Source organism: Arthroderma uncinatum (assembly GCF_011692745.1).
Source record: "Arthroderma uncinatum strain CBS 119779 chromosome Unknown scaffold1, whole genome shotgun sequence".
NCBI lineage: Eukaryota > Fungi > Ascomycota > Eurotiomycetes > Onygenales > Arthrodermataceae > Arthroderma > Arthroderma uncinatum.
In genome coordinates this window covers 3,670,739-3,688,785 of record NW_022983863.1, presented here as the reverse complement: position 1 = coordinate 3,688,785, position 18,047 = coordinate 3,670,739, and the positions used below count along the sequence as shown (strand labels likewise).

Here is an 18,047-nt window from a genome sequence, read left to right as displayed (position 1 = left end):
TTATTTAGGGGGGGTTGTTATTTAGGGAAGGGATAAAAATTGTGCTGAAGGGTGAATTGTCGTGGAACTGAGCTGGAATGAAATTTTCACTGTTGCCCCATCTAGCCAACGCCGGACTACTGTATGTCGTATCCAGATCTTTATTTAAAATGTCGTGCATGAGCGTCAAATAGTTCGATGTAAGAAATAGAAAAAGTTGCGGGGCTTGTCGATAGTTCGCGGGATAGACGTCATATTTTTTTCTTCTTCTCTAACCCCGCCGTGAATATTTCCTCGTCAATAGAGCTTGAAAGATGTCAGGAATAGCAGAGGGAGATGGGCGAACGGTTCATCCTCAGCATCTTGAGCCCAGCGAGTTAGGGACCAAGGAATAGTTAGTGGCCGTTGAGCGTTTATCTCTTGATAGTAGACTAATCAGGTTATAGCTGGGAATCATTCTATGATAACTCTCTCAGTCATTATCTGTCCTCGAAGCGGGATGGGAGAAAACGCCGCGAACAGGACAAGAGTTTAGACGAAGAAGATGAAGATGAGGATGAAGACGAAGAAGACGACGACTCAGATCCTGGAACTTCCTGGTTCACGGAACATAATGCTCCCCAGAAAGTGCTCGACTTCATGACCTCAGACCGGTTCCCGCTCGCACCAGAACAGATGGAGTCAGACAGACAGCCTACGATCCTGGACCTGGGGACAGGAAACGGCAGCATGCTGACTCTACTGCGGGAAGAAGGAGAATATACCGGCCCCATGGTAGGAGTCGACTATTCACCCAAGAGCGTTGAGCTGGCCAGGCAGTTGACCGAGCGTATACCCGAAGCACAAGACATACAGTTCGAGGTATGGGATATCCTCGACCCGAAGCACGAAGAGGATATACGCCGTGGTGCGTTCGGGGAGGATATCGGCTGGTTTCCATCCAAGGACGGGGGGTTCGACATCGTTCTGGATAAGGGGACGTTTGATGCCGTTTCGCTATCTGGCGAGAGGATATGCGAGAAGTATCCTGGCATCGCGCTGGAGCTGGTCAAGAAGGGAGGCTTTCTCATCATCACCAGCTGTAACTGGACGGAAAGCGAGCTGGTGGCTTGGTTTACTGGTGATAAAGATGGGTTTACGGTGTATGATCGTGTTGAGTATCCGAAGTTTCGGTTTGGCGGCCAGGAAGGACAGGGAGTATGTACGATTTGTTTTCAGAGAAGGGATATATAGACTATATAAAGAATGTACTTTTCTCCTTTCTACGGCTGCCTCAGCATGGCAACGACGCACCATCGAGCTCTATTCTCTGGCCCCTCGTCTTCTCGGACAGGCCCCCACTCTCGCGCTTGATCCATCTCCTCAGTCGCATTCATATCTCGCTCCCATATCTTGTCAATGACCAGTCCAGCGGCTACTGCCTTTCGGAAGAAGTTGGCTACGATCTCTCGACCGGTGTGCAGGCCAGCCACCACCCACGCCATGCCCGAGGATGACGAGGACGATGACGACGACGACGATTCAGAGGGAGTCAAGAACCACAGCAGCGTCTGAATGAGGTTTTCATGCTGAGCGGGCATCCACAGACAGTCAGCGCAGATGACACGACTGAACCGGCCCTTGTTGGCAGCAGCAAAGTGAGCCATCTTCGATACATGTCTCGACTCCAGCTCATCGCCATCAGCCTTGATTGTGGTCTCGTCGAACACCCCCCATTGATACGGCTGAATGGCCACCCGTTCGACGAGATGCTGGGGCAGGTTATTCCGGATATTCGACTGTATCGGCCCAAACAGACCAGGCGCAGACGGATGATCTGAGACGACGACTGATTCCGCACCGGCGAGGGCGCTGGTGATGGAGGGAAGGGCGACGCCTAGATATCTCCATGCGGTAGTTATTCGGGTTATGGTTTGTTTGAGATAGACGCCCGCAGACAGACAGATCGATATAAGAGCAGCGGACGGGATACGAACTCACCTGCGCCGACTTCAAGGATGCGATGTCCCTTCACGCTCCACTGCAGATCATCCGCATTCCCCTGCGGCGTCGATGTCGATTCTGATGTCGATTCTGATATAGATGAAGATACAGCGTTCTCTCGCTCACGCCGGGCAGCTCTCTCGATCCCGTCCGTCACCAGCAAGGCAGACCCCCATAGATAGTGAGCAAACAGCCTGCGGGCCTTCTCGACGTCTGCCTCTGACGGTCTGCCGTCTCCCTCTCCCTCCGGCTCTCGCTCCTCCTGGTCGTTGGAGTAGTCTGGTATGGCCAGGGCGAGGTCTCCGAAGAGCGAGGACGAGTAGACGAGACGCTGGCCCGGCTGTCCGACGCAGGACGGCGCTGATTCGGGGTAGAGGATGGGCAGGAAGCTGGCGAGACGGTCTTCTACCTCTCCCTCTGCGCCGTCTGTCCTGAAGCGAGTGTGGAACATGGTATGCGTATCTCTGTAGACGTAGCGAGAACCGCGAGCAGTGAAACGGCAAACGAACCAGGCTATATCTGCTCTGTTAAGCCTATCTATGAATTGTTAATTTCTGTTTAATGCTGGTCCATCTCATGACGGCGGAAAAAGCAATAAGGGTTCTTCCTTGCAGACTTGCCTCGATTCCTCTTATATCTGTCTTCAATCTCTTATATCGTTCCTATACTGTCTCCTCTCTATATCTCCTGTCTCCTCTCTCCTCTCTCCTCTCTATATCTTCTATATCTTTGTCTCCTCTCCTATATCTCTATCGTTGTCCGTTGTGTCGTACCCCGGCCTCCAAAAATAACCCAGATCCACAGCTTTGCCGTCGCTTTCTCTCTCCACTTTCGATCTCAACTTCACTTCCTCTGCTACTTTATATATTCTATCTCGATCCCGTCTGCCTCGTCGACTGCCTGCTGCCGCCGTGGGTAGGATGCTGGCATAGCCGTCTGGTCTGCTATCCAAGTCTGCGAGGTCTAACTTTGCCCCTGGCGCCGGCTACTTCTCCCTGATCTTTTTTTTTTTTTCTAAGGTGCTCCTTCGCCCTTCTCCTCCATTGACACCTCCCATCGCCCGCATCGCTCTCTCAGCCCAAGATGGCGTCGTTCAAGGTGCGTACAGCTGCAGGATACACCGTCAGGATGCTCAGATCGGCCAATTCGACCGTCCCCAGCGTCGCTAGTCGGTGGAATGTCCCGTTTCGTGGCAAACTGGCCCATACTGACATCTTTGCTCTCTGCTCTCTCTCGCTCTACAGGACTCGTCTACGTCCCGACCTCTCCCCCAAGCCATCCCGAATCCTCGCCAGTCCAGCAATGGCCGCACGCACTCGCACTCCGTCTCGCTCGGGGCCCTGAACTACAGTCACCGCGTTACTCGCCGCAAAAGCATGACCTCCTCCGCCGCCAATAGCGCCACTGCAGCTGCAACCGCCGCCATCATCAGCGAGTCTGGCGCCAGCACCGGTGCTCCCATACACACCTCCCACCACCGTAGGGGCCTCAGTCTGCGGCGTGCTGCCGGCCTGGAGTCGACCTCTGTCGGCTCGAGCTCTGGCTTCGGCTCGTACGCTGCCCGGAACAGCATAGCTGGCGGCCTGGATCGCAAGCAGACGCCCGGTGCGTTGAATACGAGTGCAATCGCGGAGGAGCTGTCGACGGATACTACGGCCGGGAAGCCAATTAGTATCAAACACCGGAGTCGACGCGCAAGCGAGGGTTCGCATCTGATGAAGGGAGAGGGCAAGAGGTCCCTCGTCGAATTGAAGTGTGATCGCTGTGGGAAGGGGTATAAGCATAGTAGCTGCTTGACGAAGCATATGTGCGTATACCCCGTCTCCCCTTTCCATTCGTTAAATACCCTTTACATATCCACCGCTGTACTTCTTACAGTGCTTGGGGATAATCTCTATTGATTGACATTTTGCTACTGTACTTTGCTATTGACACATCTGGGGTAGGTGGGAACACGATCCGGCATGGGCAGTGACATCGAAGCTCCTCATCTCCAAACACCAGCAGGTCCAGCTCCTCGAGGCCGCCAGCGTCCTCGTCACGCTCAACGAACCGTCTACCGAGGACTCGGCCATCCGCACAGCAGGCAGTGGGAGCGGGGACTCCGACCGCTCTTCTGCTTCTCCCACCGTCTCCGGCATATCTGAGCTCCGCGACGGCCTCAGCTCGACCGAGACCACTCCGCCGCCCATGAGCGATGACGGCGCATTCTCCAAGTCCAACGACCCATACCGCTACCCGCATAGCCACCACCACAACAACCATAGTAATAATCATTCCTTCTCGCGCTCCCTCCAATCTATACCCTCCAGCTCCTTTGCAAGCGCAAGCAGCGTTCCGTCTTACTCGCCTGCACACTCTCACTTCCGTCAATCAAGCACAGACACCCGACCGTCTACCGCAGATACCAATGGTGTCCTGGACGACGACGCAGCCGGTCTTGCAGCCGCTATCGAACTGTGCAATTTCGGCACTCCCCGGTCAGGGCCCATGGCTATGGTGGAGGATGTCCCACCGGTACCACCTCTACCTGCTCGGTACTTGGGACAGAGCGTCGGAAGCACCATGGCACTAGCCAACAACCATACAAATGGGTTCTTCAGCGGGAACAACAACATCACTGGCAGCGCCAGCAACTTCAACCTACCGAGCGGTAGTGGAAGCAGTATTTCCGGCACAACTATAACAACTGGCAATCTTGCAGCGCCAACGCCTACGGCCTTCAACACTCTATCTATGAGTGCGCATGCGCCTATGTCGTACCGCGTCTCAGACGAGCGAGACGTGAAGATGGCCGACATCAAACCCGACGTAGCTGAGCATGACAACACAAGGAATAACAGCAGCAGCCCCGCCCACGCTCAAAACTCAGGCTCGACAGATGACGACTTCGACCGCGCCTCGCCGTCTTCTGTCGTTCACATGGACGACGACGACGATGGAGTCTTCGGCCGGATGGAGGAGTGACATGATACATGACTATACCCAATAGGAGTGGAATCGTGTCTTTATCTTCTTTCTTACCTTGTCTTGTCCGTGGCTTGTGTCTTGCTTTTTTTATTTTCTTGCTTATTTTAGGAGGAATGGAATGAATTATTCGGAAACGAAACGAACGGAAACATCTTGGATATTTGCTTTTTCTCTCTCTCTCTCTCTCTCTCTCTCTCTCTCTCTCTTTTTTTCCTCGTCCATTTTTTCCCTTTATTTTCTAATTGTCTTATTTGCCGTTATTTTATATATATATATGAAAGACCACAAACACAACACAACCAAGTAAGGAGGAGTTACTTCCGAGCAGCAGAGGAGAAGAGAATGCGATAAGATTATATGACCTACCTACGCGCGTTTAATTCCTTGCAGCCTTTTTATATCCTGTTTCTTTTGCCAGCCTCTCGACTTCTTGCCCTATATCTCTACGGCCTCTCTTGCTCTAGCTCCTCCGTCCATCAGCCGCGTTGACCGGCTTCAATTGAACTCAATGCAAGTCGTTGATTGGATGTATGACTTTGATTTCGCTGGTAGCTAGCTATCAAATTGGAGTTCTATCCATATTTCTATATTCATCAATGGGAACACTGATATCTATCGTATACCCAGTATCAGAAACCTTGCACGACAATTCGAACGACTGGCCATAGCTTATAACAAGTTATTATAGGTGGGGGGTTATCTTGGATGTTATTTTCCAACAAGCCAATGGATTTACCAGAATCTAGATCGATGAAGTGACATCCATCCATTGACTTTCTCATGTCTCAGCTGCGTACATCACTGCCACTATTGGCCAACCTTAACCGCCGAAAAATGTACAAGCAAATAGATAGCAGGAAATGAAAGAAATAAAGAACGTGTTGAAAATGTAAATCCCAGCTCATATCCCCATGATTCATGAAAGGTCCCTCCAAGCAAGAAAAACCCCGTAAATCAACCATATGTTGCCTCCTTAACCCCGTGCCGTAAAAAAAAAGTACATTAATGACTAAATCATGGTATTTCTCCAAGCCACATATGTATAGATATGCTCATCGCCGGCCACTTGTCCGTACAATGCCGTCCGGTGGTATCTTGTCTAGTTTCTTCCGACATTCAGGACAATACCACTTTGCTAGTCGACTAGGGACCTCGGGGAGCCCAACACAGTCAAGATGAAACCATTCCCTCTCGCACTAAATAGAAAAAGTATTAGTAGTCTATCCTTAGAAGATGGCCAACAAATAAAAAGAAATGCAAGGTGGAGACGAAATAAAAGCAAGTGGCACAAGAAGGAAACATGTAAAAGCAAAAAACGACACACTTAGCAAACAGTCAGCGATATTACGTTTGACGCCACTCACATCATGGTATTCACAGCATATCATGGTCCCGAAGCTAACGTCTCCACAGAGACAATAGCGAGGTTCATTAGGATCGATTTCTTCAAGCACGCCGTCCTCGTCGATGCGAATATCTTCTGACTTGGATGATATATTGCTGTCTCGGTGGTCTCTCTTCTTTTTGACTGTTGGTTTTGCCTTGCGTCTACCTACGCTCACTGCAGACCCTCCGTTTTCTCCTGCCGTTACGGGCCCGGGAGCTGGTCGTTTGCTTCGGCGTCCTGCTGCTGTTACTGCGGGTGCTACGGCAGCGGTTGGTGTTGTTGGTTGGTTAGTAGCTAGGTCCTTGATTGCTGGAGTAGTACTCTTGCGTCGAAGCCGGTCACGAGAAGCGGAGTCAATTGAAGTAGATGTGATCGAACGACGACGGGATGATGTCCTATTGGCTGCCGGTGGTGTAGAGCTTCGGATAGCCTTGGAGACGATGGATTGACGACGACGAGTTGAGGGTTCAACTGCGGACTTGGGCTCAGCGGGCGACGCCAAGGGTGAGGATATCTTGGAGCTGGGCCTGGTGGGAAGTAGCGGGAGTTTTAAAGATATAGTAGGCTTGGTAACAGGTTTCGTTTCAGCGGGAGGATTCTCAGCTGCTGGCATGGTCAGCTGTAGCCTCTTGGGAGGAGGAGGTTTCGGCGTCGATGGGCTAACGCCAGCCGATGGCGGCGGCTGTGGTCCGCTATTCTCTTGTCCAGGAGCCGCAGTATCAGCCAGCTCATCGAGCTTTCTTTTCTTGGACGTACTCGGTTTTATCTTCAGTCTAGGCGTAGCTGTTGTCTCATTAGCCAGAGGTGTATTGTTACCTAAAGGACCAGTAGAAGTGCTATCAGAAACAACAGGTGGAGTTGGTGGTACTGGTGGTACTGGTGGTGGTGGTGCAGGTGCTTGCAATGGCTGCGCGGGATTCGAGAACAATGTCTTGAAGGTAGATCCAATATTTCCAAGACGTTTCGCTGCCATTTCTGCTTCCGCTGCGGCCAATGCAGCAGCTTGTTCTCGTGCCAAACTCTCGCGCTTTTGTTTTTTGGCTTCGTTTAGTTTCATACCTCGATTGAGAAAGGTTTTATTTTCTTCCGCCTTGTTTTGTGGTGGTAGTCCTGCTCCCTTATAAGCAAGTTGGCCAGGGGTATAAGTATTCATGATATCGTCGCAATCCACAAACTCGGTGCCTTCTGCCTCGGCCTTCTGTTTTGCGGCTAGATAACCGTCCCAGCCACGAGCACCCAGAGTCAGCTCGCGCTGGATCATAACGTCGCTGGGTTGCCAGACATTATTCTTCTTCATCTTCTTGCGTAATCGTGCCATTTCCCATTCTGTCAATCGCAGCCATGGGCGGTATTCGCCACCAATAACAGCATCATCCGGAGGAGGTTCTAACACCGGTGCTGGTTTAGCAGCTTCGGTGGACGATTTATCTGCAGGTCGTGGTGGCCGTCGATTCTTTGGTTGCTTTTCTTTCTTGGACTTCTCTATAGCTTGCCCCGGAGGCAATTGAACAAGTGGACCTTGCATTTCTCCTGGTGCCTCAAACAACGCGGTACCTGGTTTGGGTATGGCAGGCGGCCTCTGGCTTCTTCCTTTCTTCTGCGCCGCCGTTTCCTGGCGCCGGATAGCTCCCTGGGGTTTCTGGCCATCGACACGAAGAGTAATCCGAGGCGCTGGAGCTGTTCCGTCCGCTGTGCCTGGTCGCTTCGTCTCGATGGGTTCTTCATCCTTTTCCGGACCGAGATTCGCCAGTATCGTACGTAGCTTAGATTTTATACTCCCGAGGCGATCAACGTAGTGATCGACAAGGTCGTAGAGACGGCAGGACTCTGCATAGGCGGATTCACGGGCGTTGACGGCGCGTCGCAATTGCTCTGATATCTGTTTGCGTAGTACATGAGGCTGTGGGCGCGCCTCTGAGGGAAGATTTGGAAGCTCTCCGTAGGCCTTTGTGAGCTCATGCACTGAAGCTGTCGCATGTATATATCTTTCGTCGAGGCCGCGAATCAAGGTGAGCGATCGAACGAGGTCCGAGGGGAGGTATTCGGTGTAGTCGATGAAATCGGTAACTGTAGCTTGCGCATCGGGATCAGAAGGCCCTTCTATGAAGAGCTCGCCCAGCGCGCCCGGCTCCTCAGGCATCTTGAGCTTCAGTGTTCGTATTCGGCGGGGAGGCGAGGGTGTTGGAAGACGCGCGCTGTCCAGTGTACAGCAAGGGCAGCTACCAGAGGAGACGAAGGCAGAGTCATCTGGGGTTCTGCTAGACGAGACTGCCAGAGGAAGATAGGCAAAGCATCAGCATCGGCCCTCAGCTTGTCTGCCTGCTGTCGTATACGTCAGGGATCTCTTCTATCTCGATGCGATGGGAGCAGGTTGATTCTCGTTGACCGCGAGCTCGGCGGCGAAATCTTCATCCGGCCCGGTTTGGATATCTTGACTTCTCTCTCCTTCTCTCTCCTCTACTTCTCTATACTTCACTCTCTCTACTTTACTCTTCTCTACTTCACAACACCTGCTGAACATTGTGCTATCTAAGTTGATAGCAATATACCCAAGAATCCATCTCGTGAGAGCTTAGTTCTCAGCTAAGCCTGGGCAGACCTGCGTTGAAGACAAGGAGTACAACATAGTCTATAACATCCAAAGATGCCAGGCTCATCACCGATAAAAATACATATGGCATATGGGAGTTTACCACCCAATCTTTACACTCTCCTTGATCCAACCTATACCAAACTCACTCCTCCACCGTCCAAAAATGCGTTCCGCAACCGCATCAGAAGCATCCGTCCACCTTCCGCCGTCTTCCTCCATGCGAGTAAAAGGGGCGATATCCAGATTATGACCTGCCCAAGGGCCCTTGATGCTAGGTTGATCACGTCTAATTGACCATAAGGTCATATAGAAGACGACCTCGCCAAATCCTAAGCCCCAGATGAACGGGCCGCTAACATGCGTAGAACTCAATGCAATAGACGTCGGAAGCACATATTCACGGATCGTCAGATTCCTAAGAACCCATATCTCGTTCTTCTTGATCGAATAGAGGACTTCGAGAAATGGGTTTGCAATCAGCGGTAATCCGGGGGGAATAATACTGTGGGATTCAATGTATGCTCTGGCCTGAGCATTGATCTCGGAAGACATTCTCTTCCAGGTCACATGCCATATCGTTTTGAACTTGATGCTGGCTAAAGTTAGGAGGTTGATAGGCTGGCCTGGCTCATCCTTTCTTTTTTCATACTTTTCTGGTTCTCTCTCTGAGCTGCTAGTTTCCTCTGAGCTGTCAGTTTCATCTGAGCTGTCGGTTTCGTCCATTTTGTCCCATTCCAGCCCTTGCTTCAGGTCCTGCAGCATGCTGGCGGACAGCAACCCTTCTGGATAATCAGTACCGTCACCAGGTTCGGTACGCCGACCCACGCAGATGATTGGGGTTCCTGCCCAGCTGCCCAAGGGTCTTACGATGACCCTTAGGATTTCTGGCAATAGTCTTGACCAGAGACAGCGGCAAGTGAGGGCCAGATTTAGAAGATCGACGTCGGCCATATCCTTAATGATCATAAGCAATAATTCATTGGGCAGTTTTATGATTCCACAGTTGTGGCTTTCGATATTGTTGCTCCATGTTCCGGACTCCTCGGTCTCCCTGATAAGCGCGGACTGCTTGAGTCTTGGTTCAGCGAGGAGCAAGACGATCTGGCTGGTAGGCCCGCTGAATAATTTCTTAAGGCCTGGAAGGTCCTGGAATATTATTTCTCGACGATGAGGAGCGACGAACATGAAATCTTCAATCGGTATCAGTTTGCGGTTACGTGGATGAGGTATAGGCAACATGGTGGACGGAGGGCATAGACGTCTGCAAGGTGGAACTGGTGAGGAAGTGGGATCGCCTATTGCCTGTAAAGGGAGGGTCTTATATACCGCGTTGTTTCATGCAACTATGACCGAGGATTTGATCGATCCATGGGTCTTACATTCTACGAGCTCTTGGATGAACCATTTTTTGAGGCGTAGGAAACGACATTGCCATTGAGTGCTAGCTATTAGCAATATAAACTAAGATCTTCATGCTACACTGAAGATAGCTTCCAGTCATAAGAATATAGGAGACCAGGCTTATGGCGTATGGCGTATGAGCCCTTGAGTCCGACTATTCATGGCAGCATGACGACTTGATGATTATCCTGTCTCTCCTTGGTTTGCAGCAAAGGGAAAGAGTCAATGCGTGGGAATATTCCGGGCCATCAGTTGGCAGTTGCTGGGGAGTTTGATGGCAGGATATCGTATACAAGGAGAGAGCGATACTATTTCCCTACGAAAGGACGGCCCCGAGAAGTTCACAAATATTTGGCATTGATCTTAGCCAACCATATCAAATAGAATATATTTAACCAAGATATAAGGTCATCTATATATTTAGTAGTTGTGTTTTGACAACCAGTCTCGACGTCATCGTTGCCACCACTGCCCTATTTAAACCACCACGACACCTATTATCACGGACTTTGAAGAGTAACAGACACCTATCTGCACCGATCAAAATGCCCGTTGTTCCAATGACCCAAGCTGATGCCTCGCGCATTCAGTCTTCCCAGGTAAGTCTCTCAGGTGTATCTACACGGCCATTTGAAGGTAGTAGGTGCATGTTAACAACCACTGAAGGCCACTGGGGGGAAAGATATGTCTTCAGGCGGATTCTCATCACGCGCTCAGTCCGCTGGAGATCGAAATGCGAATGCAAGTCAAGCTGGCGGAGGTGGCCAGCAGAGCCAGGGAGGCCAGCAAAGCCAGGGCTCCTCTCATGGTCAAAAATAGTCGGCTTTTACAAGAGTACTTTTAACTAAATGCAATGTACTGTTTAAAAGTTCGAAATTGAACATATGGTTCCATGCAGAGTTATTATATTGTTCGTGTCTAATGAGATAGTGTCGAGAGGCGATGGGAGGGTAAATGTTTAAGTAAATGTGAGTACATGACCATCTGTTGAAATGTGAAAGGAGAAGAAAATAGATGGAAGATTGAAGGTAGAAGGGCGAAACAAAAGAAGAAGAGGAAGACGAAGACGAAGAGAAGAGGAAGAAAAAAGAGTAAAAAAGAAGAAGAAGAGAAGAAGAAGAGAAGAGGAAAGGGAAAGTAATCAAGTCGTGTCAATGTTTGAATCGTAACTTCGTACCATGTTCATGTTCATGCCATACCGTACCGTGCCATCTATCTATCAATCAATGCATTGTAAACAACCTCAACTCCTGCCTCACTTTATATTCATTCATTCATCGAACGCTACAACGGCATCAACCTTCCCCTGAAATCGTTGGATCAACTGTACCGCCTTCTTCCTACGATCTCTCAACGGTTTAGAGTCACCGACAAGAATCTCATCCGCTCTCGCCAAAACTCGTTCCATCGCCTCGATTAGCCTCTTGTGTTCCTTGATCCGGGACCGGGCATCAGGAGGCGGGTTAAGGGTAAATTGTGCACATATTGGTACGAGTTTCTCTTTTACATGAGTTTCGAAGATAACGAGCATCTGGGCGGGGGAGTGGGAGGGGAGGAAAGGAGGGCAGGGGGTAGGTGGGCGGTTAGGGACAGAGTAGCTCGTGTTAGGTCTAGATGCGGGCGTGGGTGCGGTTGTGGAAGTGGATGCAGACGCAGATGTCGATGCAGAGGTGGTTGTGGATTCACTGACGGTGCTGACATTGCTGCTGACGGAAGGGGAAGGGCGGGATGTAGCGTATGGCCGTGGCTCGCGAGAGATATTTGGGAGAGGATCGAATGATGAAGATGTTGGTGATGGGTATTCTGTCCTTGGTGGTGGGTAGTCAGGCCTTGGGAATGGATATTGAGGCCCTGATGAGGGATACTGGGTCCCTGGAGAAGGATTCTGAGTCCCTGGAGATGTATACTGTGCTCCTGAAGGGGGATACTGTGCTCCTGGAGAAGGGTATTGAGTCCCTGGAGATGGATATTGAGTCCCTGGAGATGGATACTGTGCTCCAGGAGAAGGATACTGTGTACCTGGAGATGGATATTGAGTCCCTGGAGAAGGATACTGGGTCCCTGGAGAGGGATGCTGAGTCCTTGATGTATACTGAGACGGTCTTTGGGTCCCCGGAGATGGATAATCACTCCTTGTAGGCGGATATTCACCTCTTGGAGATGTTGCTTCTCTTGATAGAGGCGGTGATCTATCCGGAGAAACAGGGGACGGATCCCTTGGTCGCCGTTCACGACGAACGGACTTTCTCCGTTCCTGACGACTAGGCTTTGGAGGAGAGCGCCCACGTCGAATTGGCGGTCTCTGTAACGGCGCTGGCGCTGGCACTGGTTCAGGTTCAGGTTCTTCGTCTTCCTCGCTGTCAGACACCGGTATCAACTGCGTCTCCCTCCATCCTCCAACGTTGTTACTCGTGGAGAAACCGTCCATCCTGCTACTGGCGCTACCACCAGCTACACCACCAAAGGCACCTCCAGCATATCCCGATACAACGACCCCTACGACCTCAGAGAACTGCTTTAACCCTTCCTCCTTCGCACTCGCATCGTCCTCGTCCAGCAGACGGCCCTTATACATCAGTTTTATCCTGGCTGTGTTGGCGATACGTAGCGTCTCGCCCGCCAGCCGTCGAATGTCACTCACATGTAGCCTGCCATCATCGATACAGAAAGCAGGATACTCGAAGCTCCATGTCTCGTTGAGGTTCTTGAAGATGATAATATCCGGCAGCTCGCCGTCCTCGCGCGAAGGAGAGGCGAGGGCTTGGGCGCGCGAGCGAGCTTCGGCCTGGCTAATGGTATGCGTGCGCGGGGTGCTGTAGTGGCTGCTCTGACTGTAGGGATCAGAGTAAGTGTACTCCTTGTCCGGGAAACGATGGCCGGGCATGTTATCGCGGTTCCAGATGCTGCTGCGCCGGCGATGTTCTCGGCGGGTAGCCATGTCGCTGAAATGGGAAAAGGACGGTGAGGAAAAAAAAGAAGAGAAAACAAGGAGCCCTCGCCCTGCTACTTAAAACACAGCAGAGGCTCGGCTGGCGAGAAGCAAGAGGGAGGAAGAAGAAGAAAAAGGGAACATGGATGTTTATGCCGCGGGTCAGACGCTAGTTTATGTACGAGCGATGCATGCAAGTGATGAGATAGGATGAAAAGCGACGGCGAAGGGAAGAGGGTCTTCCCCCTGCCAATTAGAAGGACAGCGGCTTAAGAGAAAGGAATTCAATTACAGCGATTATTTAGTTGCAGCGGTCAGTAGAGACGAGACACGTATTCCATGCATGCCCAGACCATAAGTTGTAGATTTATTCGCTTGCGGCTCTTCCTTCAATTAAAAAAGACCGCGGTCACAAATCAACCGCCATTCTATTATTCTAAAGCGCGGGTCAGCCGATAACAAACAAGTCCCAAACACCTGCAATGCAATGTCGTATTACGCCGTACAAAGAGTCAAACACTTTGTACATTCCCTGGGAGAAAGAAAGAAAACAGGGCAGAGAAGTATGTTAGAGCCGCACTCCACCTGAACCGCCACCGAACCATCTCGCAAAACCGGCAGACGGATTTGAATCAGATGGAGGAGTGGTCGAAGGGCCGTCGTCATCTGTTCCGCCCATCCAGCGCGGCCGCTTGAAGCCTGCGTCGACCTCCTGCAGCCACTTGGGTGTGCCTGCGGTGTCGAAGGTGTTTCGTACCCTGTGAGCAAATGACTGGAAGAACCCTTCCTCCTCGTCATCTTCTCCCTCTTCTCCGTCGGCCGGTACATGTCGTTGTGCAGTACCGGCTCTGGACTCCGCCGGTGTATCTCTGTAGCGTGGCAGGGCGTCTGGCGCCGTATGCTGGGCAGCGCGAGCAGTACTGGTCCTGTTTCTGCCTGTTCTTGTATCGGATAAACCTAGATACCCGGGTCCGTTCAGCTCGGCTTCAATAAGGGTGCGTCCCTCCCTCCATCCTCCGGTGCCATAGCCACTAGGGTTGTCGTCTCCTTCATCGTCAATCTCCATATCACCTAGTCCCACCAACCCCTTTACCTTGCCGTAGAGATTAAACGCCGTCGCCGCAACAGGCAGGAGAATGACTAGTGGGAAAAAGAGGTCGAACCCTTCCCCTATCAGCGTGAGGTTGATGCCCTTGCCCAAAAAGTCAAAGAAGGTGGTTCGTCGCTGTAAGTCGCGGGGTAAGAGGGTGAGGAAGTTGTATGCCAACGGAACGGTGAGACGGGCGATCTGGCCAGCGTACCAGCACGCGGACTCGTGGTATGTGTTGCGAGTGACGAGGGTGCGGTTCCCCCATACCTGAGCGTCGGAGATGCCTGTCCCCGCCGCGGTGCAGAGATATAGTAGCCAAAGGGAAGTAAGGAGCTGGGAAGGGAAGCCAATGGATGTAGCCGAGGGTGTGGTAAGGGCAATGATGGAGAGAAAAGGGAAAAACGTGCGGACCAGCTCAGACCAGAGGATGGAGACGGACAGACAGGCAAAGACGGCGGCGAGGAAGATGCGCACGGCTGGTATGATGCGGGTGTATAGTATGTAGCGTAGGTGAGGCGTCAAAAGGGCTCGTGAGGGCGAGGACGAAGGAGAGTCAAAGACGAGGTGTCTCGAGGTAGCTGAGTCCAGTATCTTCTGGCAGTCGTGTGCTTCACGCACCAGCCGGGACCAGGTATCCGTATACCTGACATATTTATGTCGAGCGCGGTAGAGGTCCCTCGTCAGGCCGGCCATGTACCGTTCCGTGATGACATGCGGCACCGTGGCCCTCCCTCCGCTCTGCAGCGTCTGCACGGCAGCGGTGGCCGTCCTGTCCTGCCCGGCAGCCTCCACCAGTTCGTCAACCCACTCCTGCATCTCCAAGCTCAACCCCCTTTTCCGCCTCAGCAGCCCAACCAGACACCTGAGCTCCTCGACCTTCCCGCCAGCTTCAACCAGGGTGTCGTGTACCCGTACTGCCCGCCGCTGCAGCCTCCGCAGCCTCTCGCCCGTCCACGCACCACGCCACATCTTGCGAGGCAGCGCTACCAGTCCGTGACCGAGTAGGTATATTGCCAGCACCAGACCCCATGCATAGGCGAGGGCCATGACGAGCCCACGCAGCGAGGTATAGCGCAGTTCCTGCGTGAGGGCGAGGTATATCAATCACAGCAAGGCGCATGCCAGCAGAGTGAGCTGGTACCGGGCATTCGAGCGGAGGGAATACAGCATGCGTTCGCGCGGTGATCTATGGCCCGAGTCGAGATACTCGCCCAGAAACGGCAGTACCGCCCTACCTCTGTCAGTATCTATCTATATTAAGCAGGGAAGAGAAGACGTACCAGGTGAGGACAAAGGTGAGCCAGTATGCGATGCGCCAGAAGACGAGCATGAAGCGGGAGGAGAGCCATATCCCGGCCGGCCGGTGGCCCTCGGGCGGGCTGGAGGCGAGGTCTATGGGCACGAGCAGGACGATGCTGGCGGGCAGGGCGAGGGCGAGGAAGACGGGCAGCAGGACGAAGGCCGGAGTCGAGCGTAGGGGCAGGTAGCGGCGTAGCAGGGCGAGGACGAGGGAGCAGATGGCGAGCAGGGCGAAGGCGAGGAACACGCTCGAGCCGGCCGGCGTTCCCTCCATCCCATCTACTAGTAGGTAGATAAGTGTAGTGTAGATAGAAGTAATAGTATAGTAAGTAGTAGTAGATAGAAGTAGTAGTAGTAGTAAGTAGTAGTAGTAGATGTTTTGTTAAATATTTCCTAAACGGGAAGAAAGCTGAAGCCTTATATCAGTCACGTGATGTCTCTAATAGGAAGTAAGTAAGATCATTATATTATAGATATTATATTATAGTAGTATAGGTATAGTAGTATAGGTATAGAAGTATAGAAGTTACTCCGTATAGAAGTATAGGTAGACAGAGAGAGCAGAGAGTGGCATGTTGCAGAGTTGCAGATGCAGGGAGCCTTGTCGGATCCACGATGCCCCTGTAGCGATCACGCAGATACGAGTAGATGTACGATGACCATAGACAGAAGATCCGTAAGATAGAGAGAAGAGACATCCAGAGACGAAGACATAGAGAGGACATAGAGATAGAGACAGGCATAGAAGAGAAGAAGAGAAGAAGACATAGAAGAAGAGATAGTGATCTTCGCTCCACCGACTAGCTCGTCGGGCTGCATCTTCACTTTCAACGTCCTCCTCTCTTCTACTCTACTCTCCTCGTCTTCTCTCCTCGTCTTCTCTCCTCGCCTTCTCTTCCCTCCTCGCCTTCTCGTCTCTCCGTCTCTCCAAGGCCGTCCTCCTCTCCATCTTCCTCTACAGCGTCCGTACTCCGTTCTGTACGCTGCCTGGCGGATGACGCCTGACCGCTGACGGAGACGCCTCAAAACGCCCAGCCAGCAGCCCCGTTTCACCCTCTTGATCTCGAGCCTTGAGATCGCCCTTTCGCCTTTCTTCGTCCCTTTTATTGTGCCATTCTCTTTATCCCTCGACAGACAAGATCTATCGGCCACGACCTCCTCCCCTCGTCCATGCAGCTGGAAACCGCTCGCATCGCCCGGTCTCACCACCGTCTCCTCCCCTTCCTCCTCCTCCACCGCCTCCTCCTCCTCCTGCCCGTCACACCATGAACAACTTCCACCAGATGTCCTCGCCCGCTGCCGGCGCGAAGCCGCCCACCGGTCCGCAGAAGCCCGATGGCCAGCCTATCTGGAAGCTTGTGGTGCAGGCGCTGCAGGCTCAGGGTACGTTTACCGGCTGGCGAGAGGGCGTCTCGGTGCGAGAGCGCGCGCTCAGAACTATGGCCATGTACGTTGTCGACTCGCTCTGCTCTCTCTCTTGCCTTTTACCCTATACTTTTTACCCTATACTCCCTTGTCTGGCTTTATGACGTTCAGATGACGGTTGTTGTTGGCGGTGCGGTGTACCATGGTTCCGCGCGCTGTGAATGACGAGTTAACCAACATCTGCCACTTGAACAGCATATCCGCCCTCCGCCTCGCCAAACCGCACTGCGAGGTCAAGACCACCATCTCGGCCGCTCTCAGATTCGAGGAACAGACGTTCAGAGAATCCAACGAGAAGGTACCGTATCTCGCTTGATCCCGTCACTCGCTGGGCTAGCTAACCCGCGATAGGCCGACTATGAACGAGTGGTAAACGAGAAGAACGCCAAAATCCGCGACTCGCGACAGCAGCAGGCTATGATGATGCAGAACGGGATGATGCAGCATGCCAACCAGCAGAACGGCGGTATGCCGATGAATACTCAGGCGCAGATGAACATGTACCAAGCCATGCAGCGCCAGCAACAACAGCAGCAGCAGCAGCAGCAGCAGCAACAGCAACAACAACAACAACGGCAACAGCAACAGCAACAACAACAGCACCAGCACCAGCAGCATCAACAGTCACAGCAACATCAGCAACAGCCCATGCAAGGCTCGCCTCTTCCGCCACAAGTACAAAATGGCCGCATGAATATTCCGCAACAGGGTCCGATGCAATCACAGCAGCAGCATTCGCCCTTCATCCAGCAACAGCAACAGCATCAGCTTTCTCTACGGCAGCCACCACAGCCACCTCAGGCGGGCGGGGTCATCCCAGACTTCAACACGTTGCCTCGCAGTGAGCAAGAGGAGATAATCGCCCTTGGTGACCGGCTATACCGCGACACCTCGGTCGAGAACCTTGAAAAGATCAGTGTGAACTTGCGGAACATGACGCAAGAGCAGAGAAACAGTCTTGCCCAGAAGGGTATGACTCCACTCACCTACT

At 52.3% G+C, this 18,047-nt stretch overlaps 8 protein-coding genes across 8 annotated transcripts; 2 read left to right on the top strand and 6 right to left on the bottom strand.

Annotated features, from left to right (window-relative positions):
• Positions 1-293: 293 nt before the first annotated feature.
• GIQ15_01125 (uncharacterized protein) lies at positions 294-1,212 on the top strand (the record flags this gene model as incomplete). Its single annotated transcript, XM_033548542.1, has 2 exons — positions 294-373; positions 426-1,212. 2 exons carry the CDS (start codon positions 294-296, stop codon positions 1,210-1,212), a joined length of 867 nt encoding a protein of 288 aa, XP_033409493.1.
• Positions 1,213-1,241: 29 nt separating this feature from the next.
• Positions 1,242-2,413, bottom strand: GIQ15_01124 (uncharacterized protein; the record flags this gene model as incomplete). Its single annotated transcript, XM_033548541.1, has 2 exons — positions 1,242-1,855; positions 1,960-2,413. The coding sequence occupies 2 exons, from the start codon at positions 2,411-2,413 to the stop codon at positions 1,242-1,244; spliced, it is 1,068 nt and encodes a 355-aa protein (XP_033409492.1).
• A 632-nt stretch (positions 2,414-3,045) lies between these two features.
• GIQ15_01123 (uncharacterized protein) lies at positions 3,046-4,929 on the top strand (the record flags this gene model as incomplete). The annotated part of the gene is made up of 3 exons (XM_033548540.1): positions 3,046-3,060; positions 3,207-3,736; positions 3,909-4,929. The coding sequence occupies 3 exons, from the start codon at positions 3,046-3,048 to the stop codon at positions 4,927-4,929; spliced, it is 1,566 nt and encodes a 521-aa protein (XP_033409491.1).
• Positions 4,930-5,984: 1,055 nt separating this feature from the next.
• Positions 5,985-8,459, bottom strand: GIQ15_01122 (uncharacterized protein; the record flags this gene model as incomplete). The annotated part of the gene is made up of 2 exons (XM_033548539.1): positions 5,985-6,128; positions 6,297-8,459. The coding sequence occupies 2 exons, from the start codon at positions 8,457-8,459 to the stop codon at positions 5,985-5,987; spliced, it is 2,307 nt and encodes a 768-aa protein (XP_033409490.1).
• A 549-nt stretch (positions 8,460-9,008) lies between these two features.
• Positions 9,009-10,151, bottom strand: GIQ15_01121 (uncharacterized protein; the record flags this gene model as incomplete). Its single annotated transcript, XM_033548538.1, has 1 exon — positions 9,009-10,151. The coding sequence occupies one exon, from the start codon at positions 10,149-10,151 to the stop codon at positions 9,009-9,011; it is 1,143 nt and encodes a 380-aa protein (XP_033409489.1).
• Positions 10,152-11,583: 1,432 nt separating this feature from the next.
• GIQ15_01120 (uncharacterized protein) lies at positions 11,584-13,251 on the bottom strand (the record flags this gene model as incomplete). Its single annotated transcript, XM_033548537.1, has 1 exon — positions 11,584-13,251. The coding sequence occupies one exon, from the start codon at positions 13,249-13,251 to the stop codon at positions 11,584-11,586; it is 1,668 nt and encodes a 555-aa protein (XP_033409488.1).
• A 559-nt stretch (positions 13,252-13,810) lies between these two features.
• On the bottom strand, positions 13,811-15,379 carry GIQ15_01119 (LMBR1 domain-containing protein; the record flags this gene model as incomplete). Its single annotated transcript, XM_033548536.1, has 1 exon — positions 13,811-15,379. One exon carries the CDS (start codon positions 15,377-15,379, stop codon positions 13,811-13,813), a length of 1,569 nt encoding a protein of 522 aa, XP_033409487.1.
• Positions 15,380-15,436: 57 nt separating this feature from the next.
• On the bottom strand, positions 15,437-15,905 carry GIQ15_01118 (LMBR1 domain-containing protein; the record flags this gene model as incomplete). Its single annotated transcript, XM_033548535.1, has 2 exons — positions 15,437-15,563; positions 15,613-15,905. The coding sequence occupies 2 exons, from the start codon at positions 15,903-15,905 to the stop codon at positions 15,437-15,439; spliced, it is 420 nt and encodes a 139-aa protein (XP_033409486.1).
• Positions 15,906-18,047: the final 2,142 nt, after the last annotated feature.